Source organism: Mugil cephalus, chromosome 11 (genome assembly GCF_022458985.1).
Source record: "Mugil cephalus isolate CIBA_MC_2020 chromosome 11, CIBA_Mcephalus_1.1, whole genome shotgun sequence".
Classification (NCBI taxonomy): Eukaryota; Metazoa; Chordata; class Actinopteri; order Mugiliformes; family Mugilidae; genus Mugil; species Mugil cephalus.
The window spans coordinates 3,570,748-3,584,591 of NC_061780.1; the positions used below are offsets into that span (position 1 = coordinate 3,570,748).

Consider the following 13,844-nt stretch of genomic DNA (forward strand, 5'->3'; position numbering starts at 1 on the left):
TCCTTAACCCGGTTTTCAAGTGTCCATCCAAAACTGTTTGTCTGTTCCTTTTCTTTCTCTTGGCATGGTTTGAGTATATTCTGACCTGGATAATTTCCCTCATGTCCTCTTAGGTTTGCCCAATAATTCAATGAAATCTGGTCCCTTCTTAATATCAGGGGTATTTAACCCATCTCAACTTGAAGTGCTACAGAGCTTTGCTTTCTTCTCCTACGATTTAATCAGTGTGTTTTCTCGGGTTTGTCACCTCCATTTGGTAACAATGTGTATTATTTTGTATTACCAGTGCAAAAAACATCAAATCCTGTATAACTCAACGTTTATGATATAGTTTCCATTTCGTTTTTTTATTGTGTTATTTAGTTAATATTTTCCAATCTTGGGGATTTCCACTATACAGTCATAAGCACTTTCCTGTTAGTACACAAATATTTTTCAAAGCAGATTTTCAAGAAAAGAAGCCAGAATGGTTTATCGCTCTGTTGATTCTATTCATAGTCTTTTAGTGCCTTGTGTCAGATAGCTTTGCTGATGTCTATGGGAAACAGAATGTGTTGCATTTGCACTAAAGGCAAGCCTGGCAAAAAAAAAAATAATAATAAAATAAAAAAAAAAAGGAGAGGAGAGGAGAGAAATACACAAAAGGACCATAAATCAAAGCTACATATGTACAGACATACAAGAGTAAAACTAAGCAGAACATTTCAATAAACCAAGATAAGAAAGTTATATACAGCAATATACAGTACGCTAAAGGAAATACACATCAGTAAATAAATGTACTTTATGAGCACTAGTGGAGCTAAGTAATTTGAACCACTATTCAAGTAAAATCCATATCTGTCTTGGAAATTACTATGACTGGTCATTTTTGGATGAATGAATAGGGATGGATCTAGGGATGTATGTATAGGGATATATATTAGCAGTAATATTTACTTTCTTTTATTCTTCATTTGTTCCTATATTTTTTTATCCCTTACAGCAGATGGCAGTTTTATACACATATCTCAGTTTTCATTAGGTGTTAAAGACCTAGTACTTTATGTGGCTTCCTTGCCACTGTTAAAACCTTCTGGCAATGTTTTACCGAACAGAGCCATCACTGATGTAACGTTGTGGGTTAGGGTTAGCATAACACAGCTTAAGCTCCATGTTTCTTCACCAAGCCCAACACTCAGTTACAGAAATTGTTCAATATGCAGATTAGGAGAAGAACAGATCACCTCTTGCTCTTCAAGGGAACAATGTGCACAGTTGTGAAACACTAATGGCTGCCAACAACCTGTGAGCTATATACACATAGAAAGCCACCAGTAGAATGAATCTAATGTTGAGTGAGAGCTGATGATGGGAGTTTAACGCGACCCGAAATTCAGAGGATTTCCAGGTAGATGGCCGTATCTGCGTCGGCAGCAGAACCTTGCACCTCTCTTGTTGCTCTGACCGGACTAGCTCCCCTGTCCGCTCCTCCACCATCTCCACCTCTTCTTCTCTCCCCACCTCTTCTACCCATTGCAGGAATCTGAAAAGGGAAGACAGATGTTGCTAATCTTAAAATACAGAGATTTCTGACATTATGTAGTGTCAAAGTTAAACAGTCACCTGTTTAGTGCGGACAAAAAGAGGCGTGCAGTTCTGGTACACGAGTTGATAGCTGCCATTGGAGTAAATATGAGTGACTTCTGTGCAGTTAATGTAGAGGGGCATCCTGTCTTGATAAATTCCCAGTCCTCCAGAGTACACAGCAGGACGTCTCCTCAGGACACGTCTGAAAGGAGCACGACAGGTGAGTGAGCTTCACAAAGAGCAAGTGTGATGAAATTCAAGTAAAAGGGTAGACGTGCTTCACATACTTTCTGCTTCTCTTTCGGCAGTAGTAGACAAGAAGACAGAGAAGGGATATGAGCATGCAGACGGCCACAGCAGGAAGAACCAACCACAGCAAAGTAGGTGTTTCTGTAAGTTTAACACAAGACAAAGTTCACTTTCTAAGATTATCTGTGAAAGCTTTGTCAACATGCCATGCTGTCAACCTGGTTCTAGAAAATGATAGCATCATAAGGGTTTCTTTACAAATTCACTCTCATCCGTTTTTAAGCTGCAGGCAAGTTGCACAGATGTTTCAGTGCCCGCACCACATCAGAGCGAATAAACAAGATTTGTCTTTGTTAGTGTGAGGAAAAAAAAACAACAGTGCTTTGAACACACCCTCGTTCCCCTGCAGCAAAATCAGAGAGTCGTTCCCCAGCGCGTTGAAAGCGAAGCAGATCACCCTCTGAGGTTTGTCCATGCGGCCTCTCAGAGTGGCCGTCAGCATGTTGGGCTCTGATGTTGCCGACATGTTGTAATCGTGCGGCGGAGGAGTGCCATTGACGCTCCAGGTGACGGCAGGTTTGGGGTTGGAGTTGACCGAACAGTGGCACAGCAACACAGAGTTCTCCACAGTGCAGTTGGAGGAGAGGTGGAAGATGGCTGGCTTATCTGGGGGAGAGAGAAGACGTGCTTTTACATTTTATATGGAACAATTTATGCCTTTTTATACTGTACCTTTGTTTCGCTGTGTTGTTTTTTGCAAATATTTTGTTAAGCTTTTAACATGTACAATGTGAAAAGATGGCATTAAGACTAAGACGTCTGAAATATGACAAATATATTTATTTTTACTAATTAGATGACTATGTTGCTAATCTGAAACCATAGGAAGCAGTCAGTTTGTGTGTCTTAACACATGGCTGGCTTCTTGCAGCAGTAATCACATCTACTTCCTACCATCTGTAAACCTTGTCTCTACAGTATATGTAATTTGGGGGTTATGAGATCAACCATTTCACAGAGTCTTCATTCTAACAAGAGAGGGCAGTGAAGTACTGTCTTAAAAAGCAACACAAAGTGTGCGTGTACAAATGATCCAAAAATGTGTAAGGCAATTGAGGTACAATTACATTGAATATTAAGCGGCATGGGCCGGGACTCTCCTCGACCAATCATGTTCTGAGCTGAGCAGCGGACCCTCATATCTCGGGTCACGTTGAACAACCGGACCGTGTGTGTTCGCTGCCGTAGGTGCACAGTGTGGCCGTGCTGAGTGTAGGACCAGCGGTACTCTGACGCCGGAGGATCAGCTTTACAAGAGCACATCAGCAAAACGCTGCCCCCCTCCTGCACTTCCAAGGAGTGCACCTGAACCTTCACATCTTTTGGTGGAACTAAGAGAAGGAAAAAGGTATTGTAATATTTATTGTAAACTGAGCACAAGAAACACATAGACACTATTGAAACTATGCTTACAAGTCACATGCAGATCCCTAATAGTGGCTAATGGTTGGGCTCCTGAGTAGTTGACCTCACAACTGAGCCTGGGTTTCACCCGGTGGGACACAGTGAAGGACAGAGAGGCCAGTAGCATCCGTCTGTGCGGATCTGGGTAGAGTGTCTGAACTTCTCCGAGCTCAGTGCTGTTCAGCAGGGCTCCTCTCTCCCACCTCCACTCCAGGGCGGGAGGTTTGGAGGGACAGTGATAGCTGACGGAACAGTTCAGAGTGACTGTCTGTCCCTCTGTGGCCGACAACATGCCGCTGATGACGGGTGGCTCAGGAGTGTCTGTCAGGGAGGAAAATCTCTATCATCACCATGTGTGATTATACAAAAGACTGAATAATTGTACAAAATTGGAATCTCATACAAAGGTTATTGTTAAGTAGAAGCTATTAAAATCCATCTTCCCCAGTAATTCATTTCACTCTTATGTCATGTTTTACTTTCTTATTTTATCTGTTTATGACATTTTGTTTCCTGAAGAAACATGGAGGGCAGTCTATAAAAATATTTCTTTATGAATACATTAAGTTAGCCATTTATTCCACAACTGTACTTACACTCAATATCTTATATTTGGTTGTTATAATGGCTCAGAAACAAACATTTAATCTAACTGTTTAATAGTCCAAAAAAATAAAACAAAATATTTCAATGATGGAAAGAGTAAGAACGTCGTCTCTCCCACTCACCAATAACTTCCAGAGTGAAGCTCCTTGGCTTCCCCCAGAGTAAGTCTTCACCTTTCTTTAGAGCCATCTCATACGCCTGCGGGTCATCCTGCCTGATCCTGTCGATCTTCACTGAGCAGTCTCCGTCTGCGATCCGGCCAAAGAGGGAAGTCCGGCCCAAGAAGTCCCTGCTGACTTGATCTCTGTCCTGGCTGTTAAAAGCAGTGCTCCGAAGAGGAAAAATACTGCTACCACCTCTGAACCTCAGCCGCACGTCCATCCTCTCCTTCCTCCCCCTGAGAGGAGTGAAGGAGCAGGGGATCACCACGCAGGAGCCCGCCAGAGCTTGAACACGGCCAGGGACTGAGGGTACAGGAGAGACGGCCTGGACCCCCCTCCACAGGGCTGTTGTTGTGATGAGAACATAAAATCATCTACTGGGAAGGATGTACATCATTCAAGGGGACTTGTCTACAACTCTAGAGCTGCACAGTTTGTGTTGCTGCCACCAAATGATTTCGCAACAGATGTATATTTAGAAAAAGGAAGAGGGCAACTGAACTTTTAGCTCTCTTTTTTTCCATCTGTGGCTAAATCACAAAATTTGACTTACTTTTTTTAAAATTATTTTTTTGCACATTTATTTTCAGTGACATCAACCACGTAGGGAAAAAAGTTAATTAAACAATCAAATAAATAAAAAGAAACATTCCTGTCATGAAATTCTCCATTAAGCATATTCCATATCTATTCTATGGGAAACAGGCAGTCAAAATGTTTCACATCTCTAACTGCTGCTAAGTTTGTGATTTCACTGGTATCAGACAAAGTCATATTAGATAAAAAAAATATATATATAATTCTTTAAACACATATTATATGAGTAAAAAGATAAAAAAAAAAAATGAATAAAACTGCATTGAAATATAGAAGTAACAGACTGAAGTACTTACCGAGAATCAGAGGACACACTAGAAAGACAGTGTCCACATGCATGACTGCGATCCTGCTCTGCCGGCACAGACAGGGAAGGATGACCAGAGGGACAAAGAGGGGAAGTTGGAGTGTTTCACTGTGTCAGTGATATGACTTCACATGGATTCCACTTCTCACACTTCCATTACCATTACCTACTGTATATTACACCCAGCGGAGTTTGGCTCGTGAGCCATGCGGTCGTTAATAGTTGTGTTCGTATTTACATACATAAGATCTAAAAGACTGCTCAGGTGGTGAAAATAAAAATAGTTGGCAAGGGAAAGAAAGACCTCAGCAACAATCTGTGAACCGAACACATGACAATGAGTGAGTCATTCTCATGCTGTTGGCTATTTCCTCAAAAGCTCCAACAACTAAATATGCTCAATTCTGATTCCCTTTGTCCACACAGACCAGCCAAACCGACACCCAGACAGGATGATAGCAACTGCAAAATGACTGGAAAAAACAGATTCATGGTATCTGCATATAGTTGATTTACTGCTCCTTAATAAACATTTCCAGTGTAAGCTGGTATTTGGTAACGTACAGGAAAACAAAGGGAAAAATGTGCAAGCTAAAACAGAAATGACTGGGTTAAAGTGTTTTTCTCTGAGACTGTTGGATATTCACATATTCCACTTGCTTTCGGTTAAGGGCTTTCTATCTAACGGCACACAAAGCGCAGACGCATCTCACACAAGCACACACACATTCACACACTACTGCCAGGGGTTTTAGTGTCTTGCTCAAGGACACGTGAACAACTCACTCTACCTATACTATGTACTATATACTATGTACTACTGAGCCACAGCCAAATATGTTGTAAATGTTCTTTGCATAACGTAACAAATGTAAGGAAGTCCACCTTGGTGAATTCATATCATTTGAATACCTTGCCTTGTCAGTACACTGCAAATCTACAGTTTTAATAATTACTGTTTACCGTCCACCAAAATCCAAATGTGGATTTCTGGAAGATTTTTCTCAGCTATTATCTAAAGTTTCCACTGGTTATGACCGTCCTATTATATCTGGTGACTTTAACATTCACAACTGATCCAGATGCCATAAGCTTTAATAGTCTGCTAGAGGCATTTGACCTCTTTCAACATGTCCGCAGACCCACCCATAATAAAGGACATACTCTTGACCTTGTCATCTCAAAAGGACTTAACATTACAATACCTCTTGTAGTGGATGTAGCTTTTTCTGATCACTGTTGCATTTATTTTGATGTTTCTGCTTTCCCTGTACAACATAACACTCAAAAGACGCATAATTAATGACAATACTATCAAAAGCTTTCAGAAGAATGTAAAAGAGATGTTGCTATCCACAATATCTTCAACTGGGGACTTTGTGGACAACTTCAACTCAAAAATACAAAGTGTCTTTGACAAAATTGCACCACTCAAAACTAAATATGTAAAAAAACAAAACGTTCCCTGGAGAAATGGAGTGGACATCAGATGCTTAAAGAGAAAGTGTCGTCAGGCAGAGCGACAGTGGAGAAAGACAAGACTTCAGGTTCACAATGACATTTATAAGAATAAACTGAACGACTATAACAAAGCAATCAAACAGGCTAGACAGTCATTCTTTTCTAAAATTATCACTGAAAATATAAATAATAATAAAGTGCTTTTCTCCACCGTTGAGAGACTTGAAATGACTCTGAAATGATGTCCTCAGAAAAATGTGATCAATTTACTTCTTTCTTTAATAACAATATAATTTCTATTAGACAAAACATTAGTCCCCTTAAATCTAGCACTGAACTCACCATTCCTTTCTCCAGGAACTCCACCTGTGTCATGTCTCACTTTAACTGTTTAGATCTGACAGAACTTGACAATATTGTTGGTCAGCTCAGGTCCCCGACCTGCTGCCTGGATCCTCTCCCAACTGCATTTTTCAAAACTGTCTTTAACTCCCTAGCACCAGAGGTTCTACATGTCATTAACTGGTCTCTTCAGTCAGGTACATTTCCCACATCACTAAAACCAGCTGTCATCAAACCACTTCTGAAGAAGAACAATCTGGATCAAAATGTCATTGCAAATTACAGGCCCATCTCCAACTTACCATTCCTTAGCAAAATACTTGAAAAAACAGTTCACATTCAGCTCAAGAATTATCTGGCCTCAAATAGCCTTTTAGACACTTATCAGTCTAGTTTTCATCCCCACCATAGCACAGAAAGGGCACATATTAAAGTTTTAAATGATCTATGTATAAACACAGACTCCAAAAAAATCTCTATTCTTGTTCTACTTGATCTTAGCTTTGCATTTGACACCGTTGACCACAAAATTTTACTGGAAAGGCTTGAAAGGTGGGTTGGCTTGTCTGGCCCAGTTCTAAATTGGTTCAGAACCTACCTTTATGATCGGCAGTTTTATGTCTCCATTGGTGAATTCAATTCAAACAAAATGAACATTACATGTGGGGCAATTCTTGGACCACTGCTATTCAGTCTCTACATGCTACCACTCTCTCATGTCATACGCAAACATAATCTTAGTTACCATAATTATGCAGATGATTCGCAACTTTACATTTCATTACACCCAGATGACCTATCACCCATAATATCCCTCACTCAGTGTATCAAATATATTAATCAGTGGATGTCAGAAAACTTTTTACAACTAAACAAAGACAAAACAGAAATAATCATCTTTGGTGCACATGCTCAGAGATTGAAAATCGCAGCACATCTCAACTCTCTCTCTCTTGATAGCAGAACTGAAGCAAGGAATCTGGGTGTAATTATCAACAGCAATCTAAATTTCAGAAGTCATATCAATCACATTACAAGATCATCTTTTTATCATCTCAAAAATATCTCCAAATTGAGGGTCTTTCTGTCAAAATCAGACTCGTAAAAATTAATCCACGCAGTAATAACAAGTTGATTAGATTACTGTAATGGTTTATTCACTGGGCTCCCGAATTCAAGTATTCAGAGGTTACAACTAATTCAAAATGCAGCTGCACGTATTCTCACTGGTACCTAAAAATATCAACACATCACACCCGTTCTTAAATCTTTGCACTGGTTACCTGTTAGAACAAGAACCAATATAAATTACTGCTCCTGGTTTATAAAGCACTACATGGTCTTGCACCTCAGTACATCACAGATATGCTCATCACTTACACCCCAGCAAGAACACTTCGGTCAACAGGCAGTGGCAATTTACTCATCCCTCACACCAGATCCAAAGAAGGGGAGGCAGCTTTTAGTGTATATGCCCCACAAAAATGAGACACCTTGCCTGACACAGTTAGACATGTCACATCAGTAGCCATCTTTCAAAACAGATTCAGATCTTTTTTCAACAGCATTCTGCTGAGCTGTGTGCGTGCGTGCGTGCGTGCGTGCGTGCGTGGTTGTGTGTCTGTCTGTGCGTGTGTGGTTGTGTGAGTTTAAGTGTGTATGTGGTGAAAATGGCATACATATGATTGTTTACTTGCACCTATACCTTTCAATTGATTCCAAACTGATTTTTATGTAACTGTTTGTACTGTAACTATATATACCTCTTGTAAAGCACATTGAGTCTGCCTTGTGCGTGAAATGCGCTTTATAAATAAAATTGAATTGAACTGAATTGAATTGAATTGAATTGAGATTAAAAAATGTACTATTATCTGTCTGGTTGTTGTTTGAAATGCCAGCCTGCTGCATGAATGACTGTTTTTTAATACATCACGTAATAGGTCAACCGAAAATTGGGTGGCATTGATGTGGTATTAACCTGCTGAAAAGACACGTATCGCCACCTAGTGTGGAATAGGAGAACAGCACTGCATGTAAACTGGGACAAGGACTGTCGTGAGAAAGCCGAATTTTGAGCATAGCTCCAATAAGCTCTGCATGTAAACGCACTGACTGCTTCAGAGAGGGCCATGTAGGTTTGGATTTTTCCTTAAAAACAGCATTTAAAAACTACATTTTGCGTTATTTGGTAATACTTATTCATATCGGTCATTATTTTGTTCAGTTCTGGTTCTGGTTCATGTAAGTAAAACAAAATTTAAACATTATGTTTCCAAGTACAACTATTGTGTTTTATTGGTTAGGCAAGTAATAACGTGTAAAAACATCAAAACAAATTCGAATATGAATCAATTTTTTTATTTTTTTTTATTAAAAACAAGTGAATTTTCCTAAATGAACCATTACCTGTGAGAGGTAAGGCACACTGTTATGTGTCAAGAGTGGAAGGTGTGTGTGTGTGTGTCTGTATTTGTGTGTGTGTGCGTGTGTGTGTGTGTGTCTCCCTCTTTTCCTGCAGGTGGATATTAGAAGATTTACTGCCACCCGTGAGCTCCAGAAATGAGATTTTATTGGCTCGCTCCTCTGACTGGCTGACCAATCAGAGACACGGGAAGCTATTTAAATGTCCTCCAACTCCTTGGGACCCTCTCTTGCTCTCGCTTCACGTCTCTTGTCCTTGTGCTTGATGGACCCTACTGTTGAATGAGTTTAGAGGTTCATGGTGGGAAGGTAGAGCTTAGGTAAGCCTGGGGTACCCTATACACTCTATTCTCACATAGGTTACACTGTTACTGCACTAGTTAAGTTTAGTTTAAGCCCCAGTTTTAGATAAGATAGGCAGGCATTTTGTTTCTTTTGGTTTTCACATTCAGATATTGATAAGACAGGCTTTTTTTGTTATGCTTTGATTCATTTATTTAATAGCTCTTCCTTCACTCCACATTGCAGAAAACCTTTATTTGTAAATAATTTGTAAATAAATGTTCCTTTGCCACACATGCACCCTGGGTTGTTGTTTTCCTTAGTTGTCAGTGTTATGGTCTCTTTTGCGAACTGTAAAAAGGAACATAAAACACCATTACATTAAATATTGTTAGAATAGAGTTAGCAATGAAAGGCTAACAATGCTTATTAGGATTTATTTATTTATTTATTTTTTGGTTATATTTTGGAAAATTAAACATGCATGGGTCAAATTGACCCGGGAACATCATTGTTGTTCCTGCCAAATGAACATAACGGGAGGGTTAAGGAACAGAATAAATCAAGAGCTTTCCACAGTTGAGTAAAGGTTTAAGAAATGCCTGTAAAATGAAAAAAATGACTAAGAATTTCATAAAGAGAACAGAAGATGCAGATGATAAATACAAAATATACAAGAATAGGTTAACTAATACTATAAGATTAAGCAGTAACGAATACTACAAAACTAAATTAGAGGATAATAGAAAAAATATGAAGGGAATATGGAATATACTAAACAATAATATTAGAGATGGTGCTAAAAAAACAATCTGCCTAAACATTTTGTCATAAATGATATTGAAAATTGTGATATGGATGAGGTGGCAAGCAGTTTTAAACATTGATTTGTAGATGTTGTCCTGAACTAGCAAAAAACATCCAAATCCAAGGTCGGATGGAGTCTAAATAGACAGTAATCCCCACTCAGTGTTTCTGAAAGCAGCAGAGGAAAATTATCACAGTAAAAAAGGGCAAAAATATCCCAACTCTCAAAAATACTGGAAAAGCTTTTAAACAAAAATATATTCTGAAAGTCAGTATGGGTTTAGGCTTAACAGATCAATCACAGGCTATAACAGAATCAGTTGAGGAAATCAAAGATGCATTAGACAACAAAAAGCATGCAACATGATATAATGGGACTGGGATTAGACTGGATAAAGAATTACTTGAAAGGGTGAAAACTATTTGTGAAGTTGGGTAATCACTGCTCTGGACATTTGGACATTGCTTGTGGCGTCCCCCAGGGGTCAGTATTGGGCCCCAAACCATTTATCTTGTATATTAATGAGTGTAAAGTATCTAGGTGATTCAAATTTGTTCATTTTGCTGATGACACAAATATTTTTGGTACTGGAGGAAACATAAAACAAGTGGAAACAGTTATACATGAAGAAATGAAAAAACACCCTAATTTTTCCAGTTATTTATTGCAATTCAAGTCATGCAAGCCCGATGATTAGCTTGAAACACTACAAAGGTAAGTACTGAACAGCTAGAGGTTAAAAAAAAAAGGTTTGGTTACCCAAAACTGAAAAATAATGTACATTTCAGAATTGTACAAAAAGGCCTTTTTCAGGGAACATGAAGTGGGTTAACAATTTATAGCTGTTCTGCAGCAATGAAGGTTGAATCAGCCTTGAATGCTGCTGCTACTAATTCCTACAGATGTTCCAACTTTTCTGGATGACTTACAACCCCCTCTGTCTGCATAAAAGCAGTGTTGGAACACAGTGTGGTACCAGACCCTCATGAGCATCAGGTAAACAGTATTGTACTGCAGAAAGTAGTGTGTTGCTACAAAAATGGTGAGAAAAGGGCAATTAACAATGGAAGAGAGACGGACCATTATCACACTTAAAAATGTAGGTCTTTCCTACAGGGAAGTTGCAAAGAAAGACAAGGTATCAGTGAGTACAGTTTTCTTCACCATCAAAAGGCTCAGAAACTGAGGGAAACTGTGACAGGAAGCGGTCTGGCAGACCCAAAGCCACAACTGAATCTGAGGACGAGTTTCTGAGCGTTAACAGCTTGCATGATAGGCGGCTCACAGGACAACAGCTTCAAGCACAGCTTAATAGTAGTCGTAGTAAGCGAGTCTCAGTTTCAACTGTGAAGAGAAGACTTCGAGCTGCAGGTTTGACAGGACGAGTTGCAGCAAGAAAGCCATTGCTAAGATGTCACAATAAGACAAAGAGGCTCTCCTGGGCCACAAAACACCGCCATTGGACTACTGAAGACCGGAAGAAGGTATTATGGATTGATGATTTAAAATTTCAAATCTTCGGTTCATCACGCAGGATCTTTGTACGCTGTCGAGTAGGCGAGAGGATGGTTCAACAGTTGATGTGTGACATCAACTGTCAAACATGGAGGAGGAAGTGTGATGGTCTGGGGCTGTTTTGCTGGATCCAGGTTCTATGACTTGTACAGAGTGAGTGTCACCCTGAACCAAAACAGCTACCACAGCATTGTGCAGCGCCATGCAATACCCTCTGGTATGCGCCTAGTTGGTCAGAGGTTCCTCCTACAGCAAGATAATGACCCAAAACACAAGTCCAAGCTATGCCAAAACTACCTCAGGAAAAAAGAGCAAGATGGTAAGCTTGAAAACATGTAGTGGCCAGGCCACGGTCTAAAGACTTAAACCCCATCGAGCTGGTTTGGGATTAACTGGACAGAAGAGTCAAAGCCAAACAACCTACAAGTGCCACACATTTATGGAAACTTCTGCAACAGACTTGGGAAGAACTTTCTGAAGAATATTTGATTTCTATTGTAGAAAGAATGCCATGAGTGTGTTCAGCTGTTATATCTGCCAAAGGTGGCTACTTTGATGAGTCAAGTTTAGAATACATTTTGGTCTATAAATTGATTCCATGATTTCTTTTTCAACTCAAATTGCTTATTTATTCCATGCTTTCATTTCAGACACAAACTGAATAATTTTCAGTAAAAAAAAAAATGGTGATGGTGTTGAAAGTGAAAATCAATCAGTAGATGACAGGTTAAGCTGGAAACCACATATCAAATATGTACAGTCCAAAGTTTCAAGAAGCATTGCTGTTATTTAAAAAGCAAAACAATTATTACTGGATCATAATTCTCTCTGCACACATTACTGTTCACTAGTCTTTATATCACTGTGCTGAGGTTTCGGGAAATACGTACAAAACTTCATTACATTCAATTACTGGCCTGCAGAAAAGAGAAATATTCCAAGGTCAACAACTTCAAACACACAAATCCACTTTTTATACAATTAAAAATCATGAAATTCACTGACATGGCATCTTACCAATCAGCAATGATGGGAATAACGGCATTAAAATAAACCGTGTTACTAACAGTGTTATTTTTTTCAGTAACGGGTGATCTGACTAATTACTATTTCCATTATAATGCCGTTTCCGTTACTGAAAATTAAATGGGGTGCATTATAAACTAAAGCTGTCTGTTGGCATCAGACTAGGCTCTCAGCCACGGGAGCTGCAGAGCTGTTTTTTTTTTCTTTTGTTTTTTTGACGAGGAGAGGAGAGAGGGCAAGACAAATGCTTTGGTGATGATGATTGGCTAAGGTGGAGTAAGCTCTCATGATAAGCCAATCGGAGGCAGTGTTCAGTTTACACACAAGTCACACACACACAACAACTTCACACCCACACCCAAGTAGCAGCGGTAAGCAACAGCGTTGCTGAGTGTGGAGGAAAAGTTGCGAGCCATCGCTGGTTGGGCTGGGTTTTTCTCTCTGACTGATATATCTGCCTGTTACATTCTGAATGATGGCCTGACAGACTGTATCATTGTAGAAGCTTCAGCTCAAAAACAAGTTTGTGTCTACTCCCATAAAGAATGAGTCTGGATTATAAAATAATGGAAACATCTCAGAGCTACTATCAGTTTAACTTCTGCAACAAAGTCAAAGATTCTTCTCTGAACATCATTTCTGAGAGAACTGAATGTCTCCAGCAGCTTCAAGGTGAGAAAAAAGGGTGGTCCTGGTGAAATACATTTCTGATAACAAGTACATAACATCTCACTCTCTCTCTCATTGGTTTCTCTGTGAGTTCCTCATTTTTTAGTCAGTTCTTAAACACTTCAAAGTGTAACCTCCCTTTCTGAGGAAGCTGGCTTTTCTACAGACCTCATGAAAATGTAAGTTATTGTGTCTTTAATGTAGAATAACTGTTTATCAATTATCAATTAATAGAAGCTTAATAAGATGTTCAATGATCATTTGATTTAATGGGATCAATTGTCAGATTTACAAGCTTGAAGTCAAAGAAAAAGGTCAAACAGTTCCACTGGAAGAGGTGAGATTTTTTCTTTCTTTTTTTCTT

The 13,844-nt window shown here is 39.3% G+C and overlaps 2 protein-coding genes across 2 annotated transcripts in view; one reads left to right on the forward strand and one right to left on the reverse strand.

Annotated features, from left to right (window-relative positions):
• Positions 1-328: 328 nt before the first annotated feature.
• LOC125016475 (B-cell receptor CD22) lies at positions 329-5,289 on the reverse strand. Its single transcript, XM_047598983.1, has 8 exons — positions 4,943-5,289; positions 4,011-4,394; positions 3,292-3,603; positions 2,946-3,209; positions 2,212-2,484; positions 1,857-1,959; positions 1,606-1,771; positions 329-1,525 (listed from the first exon to the last, which is right to left on the reverse strand). Exons 1-8 carry the CDS (start codon positions 4,983-4,985, stop codon positions 1,376-1,378), a joined length of 1,695 nt encoding a protein of 564 aa, XP_047454939.1. The 5' UTR covers positions 4,986-5,289; the 3' UTR covers positions 329-1,375.
• Positions 5,290-13,408: 8,119 nt separating this feature from the next.
• LOC125016621 (hemicentin-2-like) overlaps positions 13,409-13,844 on the forward strand; it is a 91,763-nt gene continuing 91,327 nt past the window's right edge. The window contains exons 1-2 of the mRNA XM_047599220.1: positions 13,409-13,659; positions 13,767-13,817. The gene's annotated coding sequence lies outside the window, so the exon portion shown is untranslated. The remainder of the gene's footprint in view (positions 13,660-13,766; positions 13,818-13,844) is intronic.